The following is a 22921-nucleotide window of genomic DNA, read 5'->3' on the forward strand; positions in this document are numbered from 1 at the left end:
ATAATTTTTTTTTTTTTTTTTTTTTTTTGTAACTGTTATGTGAAAAAAAATTTAAATAATTTTTTTCAATAGTTATTTTTTAAAATTAAATTTTAAAAAGAGTTTAGTTAGGAGTTTTGAATAAAATTTTTAATAGAGTTTTAAGTTGTGTGTTTGGTTATGAATTTTTTAATTAAGTTTTGAAAATCCTTTTTAAAACTCATAATCAAACAACTTTTTTTTTTTTTAATCTTAAAATCTATTTAGAAATTCAACGCTCAATTTAAAATTCAATTCAAAACTCTTTTCTAAACTCATAACCAAACAAATTCTCTTTTCAAATCATAATTTTAAAATTCTACCAAATATTACCTAATATTTTGCAACGGAGGGAGTATATTGTTTGTACCTCTGCATAAAATAAAAATAAAAATAAAAAATTCAAATCAGAAGTATTGGTACACGCAACTTTCTCACCAAGTATATATATAACATATACAGTGGCATAATGTAATATTTTTTGTACATAAAGGAATTACAGATTGAATTAAAAAAAAAATTATCTGTACATTTAGGAATTACTTTCTCCCATTCTCCGATTTCTCTGTTTTCTTTTCTTTTCCTTTTCATGTCATTTGTTAATTACTAGAAATTGGGTTTTAAAGTGTGGCAACGTGGCAGCAGTATTATTCAGATTTAGATCAAGATGTATGGAGGTTCAGGCATTAGATGGGGCACGGCATTATTTTCTACGTAGAAAAATGCTTGGGAGCACTAATTAGTGCTCCCACTAATTAGGTGGCAGTGAGTCCCGCCATTAATGATGTGATGTTTTGGTCTTGGAGTTGTATTTTTTTTTTTTTTTACTTTTTTAATGCATTAAGTGCTATTAGTGGTGATATTTTTAGTGTGATGAATCATTGTTGTTCTACGTAAAAGATTCATTCAAATTTGATATATATATATATATATATATATGCATATAAAATTAACTGGCTTCATTTGAAGCTCTGAATTTGCCTCCTAGGTTGGGTTGTGAATACCCATGGCAACTTATTATGACCACATAATTTGCAAACATGATAACCACCATAGACTTAGCTTTTACATAAATTCTTCAGATTTGGATTATAATTTGAGTCATGAGCATGTCAGATTCTGCTTTCTCAAAGAAGTAGGGAAAAAAAAAAAAAAAAAATTTCTACAAAGATTGAATAACCTATATACATGTTTCCTTTCATGAAATTTTGATCAATAACAACATTTCTTGCCAATTAAAGCGATGACTGATCAAGCAGCACCGAGGTAGTTTTTCCAGGTCCCATATCTTGAACTGAAGGTCCCTCCGCCATTCTGCTCAGCATATTCAGATATGACTGCACGGGCACAAACATCCCAATTCTTTGCTATCTCACCAAGCGACATAGGTTGCAACACATTTCGAAGAATGATACTCAGCTTTGACTTTGCTTTTACCGATAAATCTTCACTCCCCGTACTGTCAATTACCAAATCTATATCAGAGTGAAGTACAACATGAAACAATACTAAAAGGAAGAAAAATAGAGTTACAAGAAAATGATACATCTTTTGCTGAGCAGCAGCGTCAAAATAAGGTTGGGAGAAACCTGAGTAACAGATTTGATATTTTGGAATGGTTTTAGAAAATCCTACAGATATGCTAAGTTGTGACTTTGATTGTATAAAAGAGAATACATCTCGCAAAACCTAGGAAAATAAGAATGGTATAAGAACTTCCAAAAATTGAGAGTAAAGACTAGCTAGCTATACATGCAATGCTTCAAGTGTTTTCAACATGTTATGTAACACCCTAGGTGCTATTGCATGGCATAATCAAATCTTTTATTTTAATAATAAAAAGCCTAGAGTTAAATTTGTTTTCTTTGTCATATGAAATGCTAAAAGGGGTCATATCAATTTACTTAAGATATATGATTTGCTATTCTATGTTTCTTATATGTTTTGAATCTCTCGATCTTGCACCATGCAAGATTGAGAGATTATCTTTTGAGCATAATATGTTCATATATGTCTTCAATTCTTTAATCAAGGTGTTTGATTACTTTGGTCTAATGGGCATGACATTTTCACATGTTAATTCTTTAATCAAGGTGTTAGATTACTTTGGTCTAATGGGCATGACATTTTCACATGTTATGTGGAAACCTAATTGAGACTAGTGATAATTAAGTATGCTTTGCAAGCGTAATCATGATTAAGACTACTCATAATTAATTAGGTTAAACAAGATTAGAGACTTAACCTATCGTCATTAGTATTTATCTTGATTAATTAAGCTAATTATATGATTAGTTGGTTAGAGGTAGGCAAACACTTCATCTAGGAATGCCACCTGGCATATATCTATATATATAAAAGAGAGACAAGTGTCTCTCAAAGGGTTAGAAACAAGAGCACATAAAGAGAAGCGAGAAAATTTTGGTCTTGAGATAAACTAGACCAAGAGGAAATAAAGAACAAAATGGAAAATCTGGTTTTTGATTCCTACTTTTTTTGGCTTAAATTTGAGGTAAGATTCATTTTTGTCGTCTAATTAAAACCTTGTAATTGGTTGATTTTGCTTTGGAAATGGATTTGAAATGAAAATTAGGAGTGCAACTTGGGCGGGTTCAACCTGAGCAACCCGAGTCCAGCCCGAATTTTTTTAGGGCTTGGACAAAATATTTTCAAATTTGGTACGGGCTTGGGCAAAAATTCAAAAGCCCGAATTAAATTTGGGTGGACTTGGGCAAAGACGTCAAACAACCCGAGCAACCCAAAGCCCGAATTATATATATATATATAACTATTAAATATACATATAAATTATTAGCCATTTTTTTGGGTGGATGAATTATTAGCCATTACATGATATTAAAGTAATTTATATTATTAAATCATATTTAATATATATTATATATACAAATAACATAAAATCTTACTTTTTTTCTTTTTATTTTCACTCATTAATTGTAAGGACTACTATAGTGGCATCTCTCTTACATTCTATAAATTATTTGTTTTGATGGTATTAATGATTTTCTATTAAAAAAAAAATTGTAAATAGAGTCAAATTTTAATAATTTAATAATGTAGCTGCAAAAAAAGAAAAATTCATTTACAATTTGGGCAACTCGGGTTTAACTCGGATCGGGCTTGGGCAGACAACCTCGGGTTACAATTCGGGCTTGGGCGGGTCTCAGCACAACTTGGGTTAGGCTTGGACAACTTCCTAACTAAATCGAACCCGCCCGAGTTGCACCTCTAATGAAAATTCGAGAAACTTAGGGCTGTGTTTGGTTCTATTCTCCAAACATATTTCCATCCCTTATTTTGAGTGTCTTGTTTGTTTAGAGTTTTCAAAAATTAATTCCACACCTACTTTTGAAAACTCTTTCCAAGGTGGGAAAATTTGGGGTCATCCCCCAGACGTCCGGCCGGTCGACCGAAACAGTGCTCTTTTTTTCTTTTTTTAACAATTGCCAACTGTTAATCAAAGTGTTTGATTACTTTGGTCTAATGGGCATGACACTTTCACATGTTAAGTGGAAACCTAATTGAGATTAGTGATAATTAAGTATGCTTTGCGAGCCTAATCATGATTAAGAATACTCATAATTAATTAGGTTAAACAAGATTAGAGACTTAACCTAACATCATTAGTATTTACCTTGATTAATTAAGCTAATTATATGATTAGTTGGTTAGAAGAAAAAGAGAGTTACTGTGGTTTTGACATAGCTGGAGTTGGCCCAGTTATGTTTAATACCCTCTGCTGGACATTAATACAATGATTGGAATTAGAAATGCATGACATGTTATGATTCAAATGCAAGTTAAGCTTCTATAAGCTTTTTATAACCTATGACAATTTGTTAGGAGAAATCCTTGTTTGCCTTCAAATAGTTTCAATATATCACTATTCATGGGCTTTGGCTCACCCCTTTTCCCCATGTACGTAGGTATTGACGGTGTGGTTTGATGGCCAACAACTTCAAGCTGTGTATAAGGAATAAGCATATATGTATTTTATTATTATTATTTATTATTAAGGGTAGTTTAGTCTTTAGTATTTTTAGGGTTTGTTTAGCTGAGATATATATATATATATATATATCTCACTTTGTAACCTTATTTTCTATGCTTAATAATACTATCGTTGCTTTCTCTTTTCTTAATTATCATGGTATTAGAGCTCTGGTTGAGAGGTCATGGGTTTAAGTCTCTCTGTAAGCATTTGGTATTATTTCTCCGTTTGGTTTCTTCCTCTTTGTTTGGTTGTTTACTTCTCCTTCTATTCAGTTCTTTGTTTGTCTCTCCACGATGTATCCAAATGTATTTGCCGTACCAGGAATGTATTTGGCGTACTTAGTACCCGGTACCCGCACCTGATAAGTACCCGGTACTTGTACGACACTATTTTTGGAGTATCCGTGTTGTTAGGACACCTAAAAATGTGTTTTGCTTATTGTATGACTAATTAAAAAAAAAAATCATCAAAAACCATTCTTTTAATTATTAAAAAAAAAAAATAGTATTGGGTGGGGGTTTAGAAGGGATTGATTGGGCACAGACCTAACATTTAGCATAATTTGCACAAACAAAGTGGTTTTCCTCAGGATGAACCCAAAACATCAACGTTTGTAGACCAGGTTTTAACCACTTACTAGTGGCCACTGCTCTGTTAATTATTGTGAAAAGGTAATTATAAGTGCATCTTTTGATTTTAAAATATTTAGGACGGCCTATGTACGCCTTAATTATTTTACTATTCATGTTGAGTATAGACTAAGCTAGTACACATATAAAGGATAATGGCAGGACCCTAATTATTCATGTTGAGTATAGACTAAGCCAGTATACATATAAATGATGAAGGCAGGACCCTAATTATTCGTTCTTTCCTCTTCATCTCAAATGTTTCTACTCCCTCTTTTCTCTTCTTTCCCCCCCCCCCCCCCTTTTATTTTTCATCATTTTCAACAGTTTCACCTAAAAATTTTCACTTCAAATCTAATAAAAATCAAATTGCAATTTTAGTGAAAATAAAAAGTCGTGTGGTTATTCACCCAAAAAAAAAAAAGTCGTGTGGTAATTGGAGAACTACATTAGGTGCTGCATAAAGTTTTATAAAGAAATGACAAGAATGACTTGAATATGAAGTGAAATCATAATAGCCCATTCTCTTACCTGACTTCTGCTGGCAACTTGTCTAGGAGGACAGGGGAACAAGCTGGATAATTTCTTGGAACAAGCAATCGTAAGGGCAGTATAGGTGACTGAATATCCACAAAGCACAAAGTAATTCAGATGACGAAACATACAATTGATGATCAATTTATAGGTAGACAAATGCTTGAAAATGTACCACTGGAGCTGAAGCAGGTTCAGTTTTCATGTTAGGATTGATGGTGATAGCATTAAAAGAGCACTTGACAATGGTTCCTTCACCACCTTCAGTTACAGATGTTGCTCCTGTTGAATTAACTTCACTGATATCAACGACAGTGTCTATCAATTGCTGGTTTATCTCCCTTATTTCTTTCAATAGCGTCCAATTTACCTGCAATATGATGTATTGGTTCTTGTATTGAAAAAATTAAAAAATGAAATTCTGATGAAATTTTCATGATTATTAAGATGGAAGTTGATCAACAAACATATTAACATGGGGTCTCTTTTTGCCCGAGAAATCTATGTAACCAAAACTCTGCTATCTACACTTATAATATACACATATATATATCCAAACAAAACTAACCTTTTGTGTCCCAATCAATTAAGGTTGGCTACATTAATATTTTTTTTCCCGTTCTTCTCTATCAAAAGCTACATACTCAGTTAAATTAAATATATTCATATCTTTTAACTGTTTCTATAATTCATATATTTTTCCCCATTCTAGTCTTATAGTTCTATAAAAATTTGCCTTTCAATTTTGTTGGTATTTGTCGATCACATAATATGCCAGATGCACTTCTCCACTTAAGTCAACTTACTTTGATTCTATGAATCACATCATCTCCAATTTTGTTGGTCTTATGGGTGTTCTATATATATATATATATATTTTTTTTTTTAAGAGAAAGAGAACAGAGAAGAAGGTTTTATAGATGTATATACCACAACAAGAGTTCAGTCCATTCGTTAGACACAAGTCGACCAACCAGGAGACACTAGTCGACAAACTAGGTTGACTGGAAGCAGACTTGAGAGCCTCCTGAGTGCCGACAAACCTAAAAGGACAGGCTAGGGCAATCGACAGGCCTGGAGGAGAGCAAAGGAGGCTTCGGCTGCCCTGGTAGAGAGCCGACTGACCTTCGACTGAGCTGGGTGGGGTTTGACTGACACAGACAAGGGCAGTCTAGGGTTTGGGTTTGATTTGGATTTGGGTTTGGGTTTGGGTTTGGGTTTGGGTGGCCTTCAGTGGAAGCAAGGTGGCTATGATTGGTGTTAGGTTCCTCCTATTACGGCTTTACTACCATGTAAGTTTAGAGAAGAGGAAGAGATAGGGAATGAGTGAGACCTCATCCCTTTTATATTAAGAACAAAGCATAATTACAGAAGTGCCACAAGGCATGAATTATGGGCCAACTCATTACAATCCATTACATCAATCAAGGAATAAAACAAAACAGAATAAATTGTGTGAATATAATTTCCTTATTCTAACAAATCCTACTTGGGGGGCGTATGCACTAATAACATTCACTATATTCTCTCCAATAACAAATTTAACTAGCATAATCCTATCACCTTTACTAATGACCGCCACTACATTTTCCACAAGACCCTTGGCAACTATTATTCCTACCCTATTTCTGTGTCTATCCTTGCCACTATAATACAGTTTAAACCCAATATCCTCAATTTCCCTAGCTTTCTCATCCGTCCACTTAGTTTCTTGTATGCATGCTATGCTAACTCCTAATCATAGCATCTATCAATTCCATAGTTAAAGTTCCGATATTCCATGTGGCTACCTTAAACCTATAGTCTTGGACTAGCTTCTTTACCTGCGCTTGCCAGAAAAATGCGAAAACCTTTGCCCATTTTTCACCACACCCAAGCATCGATGCAACGCCCCTTGCTCACTTTTCGAAACATCCAGAGGCAGGAGCAACGCATTACTTTAGGGGAACGACCTAGCATTTAATCGATTCAAGGTAGAATTCATTGTTATAAGGGATTCGAGCGGCTTTTTTATATGTTGGCTGTCAGCTACCTAATACACAACCCTCCTCCTTTACCCAGGCTTGGGACCAAAAGAGTTGTTAACTTCTTACCTATTAAACTACATGATCATCATTCAAAACAATTATTTCATTGATTTAAGTCTAAATATTTTATATTCATAAGATGTATTTAACATCCAAGTGTGTAGATATATTTTTTCAAGTAATTTAGAAAAAGTGACCCAATTTTTACGATTCACGATTCGAATTCCAATTTGACAACTATGTTCATGATGTATACATTATACGAGGAATTCCAAGGAATATCCTTCTGTGTGAAGCAACACTTGCCATTAGGGAAGAGACCTAGATGAGGTTTGGTAACTTGTGTTCAATGGCTAAAAGAACATTCTTTTGTATGCAAATGACCCTAACTAGATTGTCTAAGGAAAAAGACTTTGGGCAGCATCCCATCATAACTCTAAGTGCAATACTGGATTTAGTGGGCTATAAATCCCCTGAGAAAACAGTTAGCAAATACTATTATGACTATGGTCCTCATGACCCCCACGATATTATTGCTATGTGGATTGTACATTGAGATGGTAATCATTGGTATACTTGGATCTCATCTTTATCCTACACTTTATGTCTGATGATAAAAGTAGTTGACTTATATTGATTCTTGTTAATAGCTATGTAGTTGTTATCGTATGTTTAATCTATACCTTATTCCTATTTTAAAGCTAGATTTACTATTGCATGTCATCATCATTCACTGAGTCGTGAACTCACCCCACTCTTCACAATTCCAAGTAAGCATGTAGTGGAGTATATAGGACTCTGGCAGTGTGAGGACCTATTCTCGTGTGACCTTAGGATCATTCGTTATTTATTATGTTCATACTTTTCATATATGTAAACTTTACCTTATCGTATCAGTTGTACAATATATATATATATATATATTTTCGAAATGTATGGGTTGCTTGTGCCCTTTCCCTTAATTGGGTTTGTCCAGACTTAATGTTATAACCCTACTTAATAGCTATTTCTTGTGTTTGTCAATGTGAGGCATTGGATTAGGCTTTCATGTTCCATGGGCTAAGTCTACGTGGTTCAAGACCAGTCATGTCCAAAAATTGGGGTGTGACAGTTTCCACTGGATAAAAGATGGTGCAGGCCTATATTTGTTGTGACAGTGGTTTGAGGTCAAGCTATGGATGTTTCAATCTAAGAGGAATAAATTGATTGCAAATGTTGATAATCTAGATTAGGTTTCCTATGTGTCTAGGTGTATATGTACTCTACTCGTAGATTAAGTGCAACATGTTGAAAAAATTTAAATGAGAAAGTATAAAATCAAATGGTTATATGTGATTGCCAAGCTCAATGAGTTGGGGCATGACTAAGCCAACTATTTGTGCTATCTAGTTTTAGTTTTAACAGACAAAATTGAGGCTTATTCTATCATAGATTTCAGCTTCTAAAAACAAATGGTTTCAAATGGAGGAACAATTTGAAAGAAAAAAATGTATAAACTTCTGTTGGAATGTGTCCCACATCGCCTGGAGTTGCCCCATCTATGCTAGTTATAAGGCTCCAATTTCCCTCTCCTTAACACCTGGGTTTTAAGGAAAAGTGTGGGTTGGGCTTTTCAATTTGGTATTAGAGCTTGGTTGGGCCTGTAATTGGTGTGCCATTTGTCTGGCTACTATATGTTGAGGTTCAAAAGGATGTGTTGAAATGTGTTCCACATCGCCTGGAGTCGCCCCATTTGTGCTAGTTATAAGGTTCTAATTTCCCTCTCCTTAATACTTGAGTTTTAAGGAAAAGTGTGGGCTGGACTTTTCAATTTGGTATCAGAGCTTGGTTGGGCCTGTAATTGGTGTGCCGTTTGTCCGGCTACTATATGTTGTGGTTCAAAAGGGTGTGTTGGAATGTGTCTCACATCGCTTGGAGTTGCCTCATTTGTGCTAGTTATAAAGCTCTAGTTTCCCTTTCCTTAATACCTGGGTTTTAAGGAGAAGTGTGGGCTGGACTTTTCAATTTGGTATCAAAGCGTGGTTGGGCCTATAATTGGTGTGCCATGTCCCACACCACATTGCCTGAAGTTGCCCCATCTGTGTTGGTTATAAGGTTTCAGTTTTCCTCTCCTTAATACTTGGGTTTTAAGGAGAAGAAGGGATTGTCGGCACTCAAGGAGGAAGGAAGAAGATGAGACAGTGGCTGGGTAGAGAACTAGGGTTTCTATGCTTTGGCTTTGCTACTAAATTGAAAAGCCCAACCCACACTTCTCCCTAAAACTCAGGTATTAATGAGAGGGAAACTAGAGCCTCATAACTAGTATAGATGGAGGAACTCCAGGCGATGTGGGGTACATTCCAACAACTTCATCATTGAATATCAAGCTATCAAAAAGTGTATCCATAAAATCAGTATGTTAAAGATCATTTCAAAGCAATTGTTGAAATGAGATGACTAGAAGAAAGCAGTACATGAGAAGGGAGTAAATCTAATAGACAAAATTAAAATGCTACAACTGAGGCTATGGATCTCCGTTGTGATAGTAGATGAATAACTTTCATGATGAAAAACACAACTGAGGTAGGAAAAATGACAACATTCAGGATGTACCGATGATAACAAATATGATAGCTTCAGTACATATGTCAGAATTGTTTGATTAGTACACCTGATGTATAATGATTGTGAAAAAAAGAAAAAGAAGAGAACGAATCATCAATAGCTTCTCATTATGTCAAAAAAATTCTCACAGAATGTACTATACCTCAACCCTAGGCCTCTTGTTATGCAATGTTGCAGTTGACGACTCATCACATGTCTTAGGATCTGTGAACTGCTTGCAACTATCAGTTATGCAGCCTGATGCAACAGTGTTTGATGGCATTGCTCTTGCATAGCGCCTCATTTTCATTGTCATAGAATTCCCATCTAGCTTTGCTCCTTGTAAACGAAAATTAGTTACCGGCACCAAATCCTCACCAACTGCAGATCGAGATCCATTACCTGGTATTGATCCTGCTGTCCTCTCAACCATTCTCACAATTGACTCCATGTCACTAACAGAAGAACTTAATGCTTCGTAAGACATTGATCTCACCTATAATTAACAATGAAATAAAAGTATCATTCATATGAAGATACTGTATATCATGCAAGAAAAAATAAAATGCATCATGGGAAACTCACAACAGTGTAGACTAACCACTTTAATTAATTGCTGAATAGGCTCCTCAGTAACACTTGGCTCACAAAATTCTGTTGTTGAAACATGATTATGATTTTGATCCAGATCACTCTCTGCAAGCAAGAGTGAGGGTGAAAGCCCAGGAGTGGAAATCACAAAGGATGTGTCCAGAGCTAGTGCATCAGATGTTTCTTTTAGTTCATTATTTGCAGAATTTGTGATTGAGGAAACAACAGAAGTAAGTCTATTGAAATCTCCTTTAATGGGTAATGGACCCAACGAAGTTGAAGGAGGAGCAACGGACATTGAATTTGACGATTGCAAACGATTCCCAGAATTTCTAAAAGATGTTTGCAAAATTTTCTGGTCACTCAGTGGGGAACAATGTTGTGGAATTTGAGGGGATGCTGTCTGAAGGAGTTGAGGTAAAGACATAGGGGATAGAGCTTCAGGCTTCACGAAACAAGGGTTATTCACTGAGAGCTTGCCTACAGAATGGTGTTGCAGACAATTCCCTGCTTTAACACCCATTCCTTGTCTCACTTTCATGCTGTTTACTTCATTCATCTGATAAAGCTGTGGACTCTGTTGTGCCAGTAACATCGCAGGCTGCCGGTGGTGCTGAAGCTCTATGTGCTCTTTATTTTGCATTAATTGCTTTGTCATTTGTCGTTGTTGAAACTGTTGCTTTGCCTGCTGAGCCTTTATCATTTGTGGCTCATTAAGTTGTTTGAGACACTTGTTCTGAAGCTTGCTAGAATTCATTTCAAGGTGATTAATGTTCTTCCCTGGCATATTACCTCCACTTTGTGACAATGAGCTGCAACTTTGTGAGCTTTCAGCAGGATTTTTTGACAATAAACTAACCAAATTTTCTTGTTCTGAATTAGAATTGGCACTAAGCTGTTGTAAAGTCATCATGTTCTGCTGTGAAGTTGGTACCTCAGATGAAATTGTTGAAGCATTTGTCAAGCTTGTCACATTGTTCTTTTCCATAGCTGTTTCATTGTGATGTGAGTTCATTGATTGCAAATGGGGATTAGTTAGGTTTCCAGTTGACTGCAGTTTAGCATTTTGAAATTGTGGCTGCAAAGGCTGCTGCAAGGATTGCACATCACGGGTGGGAAATTGTTCTTGCCGCAATGAGGAAATGGACCTTGGGGATTTATGTAGTCGGAGAAGATTATTTATCAATTTCTCATACCCACCCAACTTTCTTTTCACATCTGGTGAGATCTCAGATTTGGGCATGTGTAGGAAAACAAAGGCTTTCTTCCTTAAACTCTCTGCTAATTTAAGCTTCTCATAATCAGCCATCTTTGGGTGTTGTGGAATGGTATCAATCTGAATAACATAAAGAGAAATGTTTTTCAAATTTAAATATGGTCAACAATCAGAGTTGTCAGAAATGAGAAAGAAGTAAAACATATCTGTACTTGTTTGGGAAGACAGTGAAATACAGAGGCAATAATGTTAAAGTACCTGGTGTAATTTTATGGAAATCTTTTCTTTCAGTTCTTCCAGTTCAGGTAAATATAAATCCTTCATAGTTTTAATCTGTGAAGAAAACATGAACACAGTTAATATTATAAGCGTCAACTCTTCACTTGGTGAACACTGACTTTTAACCATGCATAGAAATGGAAACTCAATGCACAAAAATCCATAAAGTGACTTCAGGTTAATCAAAACTGATGAACAGCGCATTACTGGTTATTGTTATTGTTATAAGATTTAGATTAGATTGCCAATTCTGTATGACAAAACATAGATTGTATAATTGAGATGGGTTGTAATGGGTTTGGTAGACTAGGCTGAGTGTTTGGGTGTTGAAGCTAAAGAATTGGAATTGTTAGAATCGGTAATTATGGCATGAATAGGCTGTGAAGATTTGACAGCTAAGTAGATGGTAACAATGTGTATTACAACTGTGTATATGTCCTGCAATTAGAATGTTAATATCCCTGATTTATGGGGATTAGGTCTGAGGAGTGTTTCCTTTTATACCTTAGTTTTTTCTTATATATTTATGTACATTCTTTGGTTGAATATTAAACAAGAGATTTTCATATTCTGTCATGGTATCAGAGCCAAGTTACGCTTCTTGTTTTTCAATTTTTCAGCTTTCATCGTAGTTGATTTTTTTTCCAATCTGTGCAGAAACCTTTTATGTATTTTCCAGGCCTTCATTGCCTGAAACTCTTGCCGACAGCCTTAATTTCCGTTCATTCATAAGCTAATATTCCCACATGAACCCAGAAATCTTTTCTCCCTTCGATTTCAACTATGTCTGACGTTTCAGGATCCAGTAAATCTGCAGTCTCTTCAATGGCTGCAAACAACACTACTTCAAATAGTTCTGTTGGAGAATTGCAGAATATTCAACCTAGTTTACGTCTTAATGGCCAAAACTATTTGAAGTGGTCTCAGTTTGTTCAAACCTTTTTGAAAGGGAAGGGCAAACTGAGTCATCTTCTTGGGATGGGAGCAAAACCAGAAGATCCGAAGTTCACTGCGTGGGATGAAGAAGACTCGATGGTGATGTCCTAGTTATGGAATTCGATGATGCCAGAAGTTAGCAATACTTGCATGTTTTTGACAACATCAAGGGAGATTTAGGAGGCCTGCAGGCAGACCTATTCTAAAGTCCAAGATGCTGCACAAATGTATGAGATTAAGACAAAAATCTCATCTACCAAACAAGGTAACCGCTCGATCGCTAAATATGCCCAGATTTTACATAGCTTATGGCAGGAGTTGGACTATTATTAGTGTATTGAGATGAAGTGTAGCGATGATGCAGCCCTTAAACGTTTTATGGAAAAAGAGAGAATTTACACCTTTCTTGCCGGATTAAACGTTGAGTTCGATCCTGTCCGAGTGCATGTATTGGGAAAGGAAAAAATTCCTTCACTCAATGAAACAATTGCCATAATTCGTGGAGAAGAAGGACGAGCAGCCTCAACCAGCAGATGGTTCAGCTTTAGTTACAAAAGCTGCAAATCCCATAGCTGTGAAATCAGACCAGCAACAGTCAAATGCCTATTCCAGTGGAGTGGGTGGGAATAATGGGCTGTCAGAAGGATCAAGAGCAGGTAATAAAGACTCTTTATGGTGTGTACCTACCGTAAGAAGCCGCAACATAGCAGGGAGAGGTGCTGGAAACTCTATGGTAAGCCCTCAAATACTAAAAATACTCCTTGGACTGCAAAATGTAATCAAGGAGGAGAGCTAGTACAAGCACATTTGACCTTGACACAATCAGCAGGAGAAGGAGAATTCTCTCAGGAGCAATTCGAGTTCAATAGAGAAGAGATTGAGAGGTTGAGATACTTTTTGGGAACATTAAAGAAACCTACGAGTGGTGCAGGTTCTTTTTCCTTGGCTCTTTCAGGTAATTCTCAACCATATGCATTTAATGTGTCAACCTCAAAAGGAACTTGGGTAGTGGATTCCGGGGCTAAGGATCATATGACCCAATCTCGTCATGGGTTTGTCTCTTACAATCCTTGTCCTAGTAATAAGAAAATTGTTACTGCTGATGGAACACTGGTTACAGTTGCTGGTCGAGGAGATGTAGTTATAAATCAGAACTTCATTTTAAAAAATGTTCTGCATATGCCGAAATTGTCTACCAATCTAGTTTCAATTCACAACCCTACAAAGGATTTGAACTGTATGGTGACATTTTCTTCTGCACTTTTCAAATTTCAGGACCAGAGCACGGGGATGATGATTGGACTTGCTAGGGAGAAGAATGGGCTCTACTTTCTTGAAGAACCTGATGGGCAAAATAGCACTAAGGATCCGATTCCATTGTCTCTACTTTCTGAGTCTTCTCTTTCCAATAAACATAAAATATGGCTATATCATCTTCGTCTTGGGCATCCTCCTTTCAATATTCTTAGTAATGTTTCCTGGTTTGTTTAAAGGAGTTGATCTACGTATATTTCATTGTGACGTTTATGAACTTGCAAAACATAAGCGTGTTTCCTTTCAAATAAGTAATACGAGAGCTTCCATACCGTATACTCTAATTCACAGTGATATTTGGGGACCTTCTACCATTCATAATATTTCTGGGGCTCGCTAGTTTGTCTCATTTATTGACGATTGTACTCATGTATCATGGATTTTTCTCTTAAAAAATAAATTAGATGTCAGTTCAACCTTCCAAAAAAAATTTCACATGGTGAAAAACCAATTTGGGGTTGAGATAAAAAGAGTTCGGTATGATAATGCTAGGGATTATTTTAATCAAGTGTTGTCACCATTCTTTGACGAAAAGGGAGTCATTCATGAGTCTTCGTGTGTCAACGCACCACAACAAAATGGTGTGGCAGAACGGAAAAATGGCCATCTTCTAGCTGTTACCCGAGCCTTTCTTTTCCACAAAAATGTTCCAAAAAATTATTGGGGAGAAACTGTGTTAACAGCTACACATCTGATTAATCCATTACCCACTTGAGTTCTTGATTATAACAGCCCCATGGAACTATTTTTGAAATTTTTCCCTAACTTCAAAACAACAAATTACCTGGTTCCTAGGGTCTTTGGGCGTGTGTCATTTGTTCATATTCATTCAAATAACCGTGGAAAACTTGATCCAAGGGCTCTTAAGTGCGTTTTTGTTGGATATTCTTCTACACAGAAAGGGTATAAGTGTTATCATCCTCTAACAAAACGATTCTTTGTCTCTACAGATGTAACATTTGTTGCAACTGAGAATTACTTTCCGAATCCTTATCTTTAAGGGGAGACATCATTCATGGCGGATAAGGACAGAGATTTGTTTTTACTTGATCTTTCATCCTTCTCCTCACAACATCAAAATCCACCATCATCTATCTCTATTCCTTTACCAAATGAGTCAGACCCAAGTATTCCGATCCCAGCGAAAAAAGATAAACAGATTCAAAGTTTCAAAGTGCTATTTGCCCGTTGCAAGTATATTCAAGGAGGAAAGAACCACTTGTTCAACTAATGCAAGTTCCTGATTCAAAACCAAACTCTGGTACTAATAATGTTGATGTAATTCCTAATTTTGAAGATTATACAAGTAATGTGCCAGTTGTTGATGTTGATTTCCCCATTGCGATTAGAAAAGGTGTTAGGAAGTGTACTCCGCAGCCCGTATATCCGTTGTCTCACTTTATGTCCTCTGAAAAGCTATCTAGTGGACATAAAAGTTTTCTTAGAGCATCTCCAATGGTTTGCCATTGGAGCTGCCATTGCTATAATATAGCAACTAGGTTGAAAAATGATGCTCCAATGGTTGAATATAGCAATTGCCAATTGTGCCAACTCAGCCAAACCAACTGTTTTCCTCCTTCCTTTCCTCCCTCCCTCCCTCCCAGCAACTGTTTCACCATTTTTATGCTTCAGAATTCACCAAAAAAAAATTTGAATACTTTTTTTTTTTTTTTTAATTCACCCAAATTCAGCAAATTCAAACAAATTCAACAAATCCTTTTTTAATTTGGTCGAATTCAAACAAATTCAACAAATTCAATTTTTTTTTAAAAAAAATTTCTCAAACAAATTGAACAAATGTCAGATTCAACAATTTCATGAACGCAACAACCAATTTCATAACTAAAATAATTAACTAAACTGAAAATAATAAATACCTTTTACCGTCGCCGATCGAAACTGAAAATGATCTTGTACCGTCATTGATTAAAGACAGAGAGATGAGAGATAGAGTGATAATGAGGGAGAGGCAGATCTGGTGATCGTGTCTTCCATTCTAAGACTGAGAGAGACAGAGAAACAGAAAGAAGTGAGAGAGAGAGAGCGGGGTGGGGGGTAGATGGTCGCCGATCGTCTCTTCGAAACTGAAAATGATCTTGTACCGTCACCGATTGAAGACAGAGAGATGAGAGATAGAGTGACAGTGAGGGAGAGGAGATCTAGTGATCGTCTCTTCCATTCTAAGACTGAAAGAGAGGTAGAGACAGAGAGGAGCGAGAGTGAGAGAGTGGGTGGGGGGTAGATGGTGGACAATGATTCTGGGAATGAGTGAGAGAGAGAGAGAGAGAGAGAGGAGTGAGAGCGAGGGAGAGGAAAAGGGTTGGATGATTCTCGATATTCATCTCAACCGTTGGAAATAGTTTGTGTGGACGGTGGTGATCTATCTTGGGAAGGCAAAAGAGTCGTTGTGCTCTTTTTGCCTTAAAAAATAAAAAATAAAAAATAAAAAAAAAAGCCAGCTATAAATTAACGGTCATGTTTTTTCCTAACGGTCATATTTTGTATTTCTATAAATAGAAACCTCAATTTCAATTTCATTTCACAGCAAATATTTCAAATTTTATATTTCTTTTCTCCTCTCTTTATCTCAATTGCATTTGACAACAAACTTTCAAAATTACTTTCAAACCCTCAATTTGTTTTTAGTTTTTTCGGTCAATCAATAAGGAAGGTTCATCAAAAACAAAGAGAGAAAAATCATTGCATACTCAAGAAGATGTGGCAATTTGTAGAGCTTCGCGTCACATTACTGAAAACCCAATTGTTGAAAATTTGCAATCGCATGCTCATTTTTGGAAAAGAATTTTTGAAAATTATTGCTCCCTGCAGAATGATCACTCAAGAACACAAGTTTTTATCTCATTTCCATGGGGTGTAATCATGAAATGTTGCAACAAATTTTGTGGGTGTCTAGCGCAAGTCAAAAATCTACATCCAAGGTGGGAGTCACAAGTTGATATAGTAAGATTTCATTTTCATTTATTATGTTAGTTTTTTTTTTTTTTTTTTTTTTTTTGTCTTATATAAAAATTAACTAATTAATTAATTTAATATTTTATTGATATAGATGCTTCAAGCAAAATTGTTATACCATCAAGATAAAAACAAACATTTTGCTTTTGAACATTATTGGCCAATCTTGCAAAACAATATCAGGTGGCAAGATGTAACTCCTACGAACATGGTGAAGTCAAGGATACATACATCGTTTTCCCCTAATTCAGCCCTCGATTCCCCTATGGATAACTGCATTTCTCTTGAAGATGACACCAGTCCAAGTGTTGGTAACAATCCAACTGTTGGTGAGGGCAATGTCTCCGCAAAAGGTAAAAGGCCTATGGGTAGGAAAGCTGCAAAAGAATTATTTTGGAGAAATCAAGTCGTTCAAGCTGAAGTCCAAAAAATGAGCATACAATTGGACACATTTAACCAATACCTTGTTGAAAAGGAAAAGAAAAAAGATAAAAGAGAAGAAAAAAAGATTCAAGCACTGCAGGAGCTAAAAGAACTTGAGATGGAAAAACATGACTTTGAGATCAGAAGACAAGAACATGAGATGAAAAAGGAAAAACATATGATAATGACTACGGACATTTCTCATTTTGACTCTTAGATGAAAGCGTGTTACATAATGCGAAAAAATGAGATTTTCGCCAAGTGGTCCTCAAATGTCAGCAGCCCAAATTACTATTTCCCCCTACCTCCTGATGAATAATTACTGGATAATGTATTTTTAAATTTTGCAATGTCATTTATTTAGTCTTTATTTGCAATATCATTTTTTTATTTTGTAATGAAATTTCAAATTTTTTTTTTCAATATTTTCTACAACTCAATGTAATATTATTTTTGCAATGTATAATTTATTAAATATGTAGTGATATGTTTTTGGGTGGGATAAATTATATTTAAATTTTTTTTTCCAATTTTCCAATTTTTCAATTTTTTTATTTGTCTAGTCAGGAATAATATAAATATATAATTTTTTTTTTACAAACAGTTAAAAAAAGGTCACAAAAGACAAAATAAACAAAAATAAAATCACAAAAAATCTATATCCAAACAACACCTACAAACTTGGAGGGAAAGTTGGTTGAGATTTGTCAAAATAGCAAATGATCATTGGAGCACTATTGATATAATTTGGCAAAATAGCACTATTCATTGCCAAATTATAGCAATAGCAATGGCATTATAGCAAAAACCATTGGAGATGCTCTTATCCACCTCAATGCTATTACTATCCCAAAAACTGTCTCTGAAGCATTGGAAAGTAAAGAGTGGAAGGAAGCAATGAAGGTTGAAATGGTGGACTTGAGAAGAACAAAACATGGGACTTGGTGGAATTGCCTCAAGGAAAAAAGCTAGTGGGATGTAAATGGGTCTTCATTTTGAAATACAAGACAGACGGATCACTTGAATGATATAAGGCAAGGTTAGTAGCCAAGGGGTATACTCAAAACTATGGTATAGATTATCTTAAAACATTTGCTTCTGTTGCAAAAATGAATACTGCAAGAATCCTATTATTTTTAGCAGCTTATCGTGGTTGGAGTTTGCAGCAATTTGACGTAAAGAATGCCTTTTTATATGGTGATCTTGATGAAGAAATCTATATGGAGGTTCCTCCAGGATATGAGTCAGAAAAACATAAGGTGTGTAAGTTAAAAAAGGCACTTTATGGCTTAAAACAGTCTCTCAAGGCTTGGTTTGGCAAGTTTGCTAGAGTAATGAAAGCTTTGGGTTACAAACAAAGTCAGGATGATCACACATTGTTTGTCAAACATTTTGCTTCAGGGGCAGTTATAGCTCTATGAGTCTATGTGGATGATATAATAGTAATAGGAGATGACTTGCAAGGAATGGAGGTGTTAAAAAAGTGTTTATTGCAAGCAAGGTTTTAAAAAGCGGCCGCAACCGTTACGTAACGCCGTTACGTAACGGTTGTGGTGGTTACCACCACCCGTGATTGAGATTCACAGGTGTGTCGGCTGTAGCGGCTACCGTAACGGTCGTAACGGTGTCATAACAGCCATAACGGTCTGTTACGCACCGTTACGTAACGGTTCCAAACTGTTTCTTTCGAAAACACACACAAAAAAAAAGTTGAAAATGCGGAAAGAGGGATAGAGAGAAGAGGGAAGATAAAGAGAGAAGATGGAGGAACAAGAGATAGAGAGAGAAGAGGGAAGATGAAGAACATGTTATTGATTTGTTGAAATTGCAAGACCTATGCTATTCTATTCAGCTGCTATCACTCAACCATTTTCTTTGTGTGTGTCTATCTATATATTGTTTGAAAATAATAATAATAATAATATTAAGTGTGGCCATTATCTATTTGGCTTGGTTAAAATATGTATATATATATATATATATATTTAGGCTCTTATTTATTCTCATACTTTGGCTATTGTTTATCTTATATATAATAGTTAGTGATTGATTTTTTGTATAATATAAAATCATTAATTATTAAAATAAAATGTAAGACTCAGTTTATAGTGATTTAAAAATATGAAATATATTAGATTATACTTAAAAATTTATAAAAATTGATCAATATTTATTTTAAATCCCATAAATATGATCATGGAAAAAAATATGCCCATCGGTAAGTTTTTTTCAAATTGTGCAAAAAATAAAAAAATTCACGATTTCAGTTACTGGATCCGTTACGTTACGACCTTTACACCCCACAACCGCAACCGAGCCATTGCCACCGTTACGGCGACCGCAACCGCGTTTCAGAACCTTGATTGCAAGAGTTTGAGGTCAAAGAACTCGGCAAGTTAAAATACTTCCCCCACATTGAAGTGGCTCACTCTCGACATGGGATCTTTATATCCCAACAGAAGTATGTACTGAATTTATTAAATGAGACTGGGAAACTAGGGTGTAAACCAGTGGACACACCCATTGAACAGAATCACAAGCTCTTTGAAGCTCCTGAAAATGCGGTGGCGCATAGAGAATCCTATCAGAGATTAGTAGGCAAACTAATCTATCTTTCTCATACCAGACCAGACATAGCCTATGCTGTAGGAGTAGTGAGACGATTTATGCACAACCCAAAAGAAGTACATCTTCAAGCAGCACATCGAATTCCACAGTAATTAAAAGGTACTCCAGCTGAGGGAGTATTATTTAGAAGAGGCAATGAATTAATATTAGAAGCATACACAGATGTAGATTATTGCGGATCAGTTGATGACAGAAGATCGACTTTAGGCTATTGCACAATCCTTGGAGGCAACCTTGTAACGTGGAGAAGCAAGAAACAAAAATGCAGTTGCAAGGTTAACCACAGAAACTGAGTTGAGAGCTATGCATTGGGAGTTTGTGAGCTTCTAACCCTGAAAATAATTTTGGTAGACTTCAAGATTGCGTGGAAAGGACCAATGAAGCTATATTGTGATAACAAGTTAGCAATTAATATTGCACATAACCCTATGCAACATGAACGCACCAAGCATGTGGAAGTTGTCAGGCATTTTATAAAGGAGAAGTTGGAAAGCGGACTGATTTGTACCCCATTTGTGTCAACCAAGGGTCAACTTGCAGATGTGTTAACTAAAGGATTGAATGGTTCTGTGTTTCAATCTATTGTTAGCAAGCGAGGAATGGAGAATATCCACTCACTAGCTTGAGGGGGAGTGTTAGAATCGGTAATTATGGTATGAATAGGCTGTGAAGATTTGACAGCTAAGTAGACAGGAAAAATGTGTCTTACAGATGTGTATATGTCCTATAATTAGAATGTTAATATCCCCAATTTATGGGGATTAGGTCTTAGGAGAGTTTACTTTTATACCTTAGTTTTTTTCCTAGATATTTCTGTACATTCTTTGGTTGAATATTAAACAAGAGATTTCTCATATTCCGTCAGGATTTGAAGAAGTTGATCGCTTCATTACACTCTCAGGTTTAAGTACATTGTATGTAGAATCAAATCAGGACACTATGTTTTCCAAATTGCACCAAAATATAGTCTACTTGCCTTGTTTGAGTCCTATTATATTTAGGATTTGATTTAGTTTTGAAAAACAAGCTTTACTGAAAGACCCGTTAGCTGATATGTTCACTAAAGGGCTTAGTAGTAAGGTTTTTCACTACATTGTAAGTTGGGCATGCGATATATATGTACCAACTTGAGACAAAACGGACTGTTATGTTATGTGTTATTTTTGTAATTTGAGCACTTTAACATAAATATGATTGTAGGAGGTAGAGATCTCTAAGCTACACTCTTCTCTTTTGTCTCACATCGATCACTCTATCTCTCTCAATATATTCTACTTATTCTCGTTTCTTCTCTCCAAATCTTACTTAAATCCTGTAATTTATAATATTATACTTCTTTTTCATTTTTTTTTTAATATGTGTGAATGCAGCCAATAGTGTGAAATAAAGGTATAGTTATGGAAATTAATAGTTTACAATGTTCATACTTAAAATGTTTGTCCCCTTGAAAGTTGGATTTTTATGGAGGAAAAAAAAATATGAGATAGAGGGGGTAATCATTCAAATGATCATGAAAACTAACCACAATGTATTCAAAGTTACAGTATCAAATGGCTTTGGCATGCTTGTTTTGCTTAGTCTCTCTAGTGTAAAAGAAGTTTTAGGCTAGGCATGTCATCTGGTCATCCCTCTTACAAAGGATGTGCTACCCTATGGGATAAGCATTGAGCTTTATTGTAATATTCTCTTTCTTGGTAATAAAATACATACCTACCAATATATATATCTATATCATTCACATGATGAAAATATACAAAAATGATGACACAATGCCTGTTGAAAGTGAATTCAATACAATGGTAGATAATATATTTTTTTATCAACAAAGCGAAAATTAAATTAAAAACATGAAATTAAAGGTACAGGAAATGAAATGCACTAAGAGAGATTTGGAAAGTACAAACTACCCCCTACTATTATTGCTCGCATCTACACAACCAACCTCTTGGCCTTACGATTTTTATAATTTAAAAAAATAAAAATAAAAATGTTAAGATTTTAACTGCACTACACCCTAATACTTTGAATCCCCCCAAAATTTCAAATCCCCACACCATTACTTGTCACCCACCTCCATACGCACCCCCTATTCCTGCTGCTCCACCTCCGCTGTGGCTTCACCTTCGCTAAGTCCAGAAGAGGAACGTCGATCACCTCCCATGGCCGAGCACCACCTGAAAAGGCCCCTAAGAAATGCTCCCACGGTCAATCACCTCATATGGCCGTGGCCAAAACACCTAATAAACACCCTAGCCGAAACCTCCCACAGCCGAAACATCCAAGAAGCACCTTGTGAAACCCCAAGAAACACCCATGGTTGAGCACCACCCATCCATGGTTGAACACGAACACCACCCACCCATGGCCAAAAATCTACCATGGCTAAACACCTCCCATGGCCAAACCCTGTCCATCCATAGCCGAAAAACACCGGAAAAGACCCCACCATGGATGTTTACAATGACCACCCATCTAACACCCAAACCTACGTTACACGGACTTGGGTGTGGGTATCGGGTGTGGGTGCGTATTTGGGAGTCGGACACTTCAAAACAAAAAATTGAGGATACGTGGATGTGGATCCAAATGTGGATACGGGTACCGGGATACGTTAAATAGTTATTTTTAAAATATATTTGTTATATAAAGATGAATTAAATAATTATTTTTTAAATATATTTATTATATGAAGATGAGTTAAAAAAAAGTTGACCTAACAATTTTTTTTATAAATAGGATCCATGTTATTGTTGAACAG

At 35.7% G+C, this 22921-nt stretch overlaps 1 protein-coding gene across 3 annotated transcripts in view; it reads right to left on the reverse strand.

Annotated features, from left to right (window-relative positions):
- Positions 1 to 1081: 1081 nt before the first annotated feature.
- LOC114300967 (mediator of RNA polymerase II transcription subunit 15a) overlaps positions 1082 to 22921 on the reverse strand; it is a 61826-nt gene continuing 39986 nt past the window's right edge. For all 3 annotated transcript variants that reach the window (XM_082915481.1, XM_028245847.2, XM_028245848.2), the window contains 6 exons: positions 11869 to 11943; positions 10405 to 11730; positions 9967 to 10299; positions 5369 to 5563; positions 5191 to 5279; positions 1082 to 1477 (listed from right to left, as the gene is read on the reverse strand). In XM_082915481.1, the coding sequence (XP_082771607.1) occupies positions 1270 to 1477; positions 5191 to 5279; positions 5369 to 5563; positions 9967 to 10299; positions 10405 to 11730; positions 11869 to 11943 (2226 nt within the window). In that variant the 3' untranslated portion in view covers positions 1082 to 1269. The remainder of the gene's footprint in view (positions 1478 to 5190; positions 5280 to 5368; positions 5564 to 9966; positions 10300 to 10404; positions 11731 to 11868; positions 11944 to 22921) is intronic.

Source organism: Camellia sinensis, chromosome 2, assembly GCF_055761805.1.
Source record: "Camellia sinensis isolate YWXY chromosome 2, ASM5576180v1, whole genome shotgun sequence".
NCBI lineage: Eukaryota > Viridiplantae > Streptophyta > Magnoliopsida > Ericales > Theaceae > Camellia > Camellia sinensis.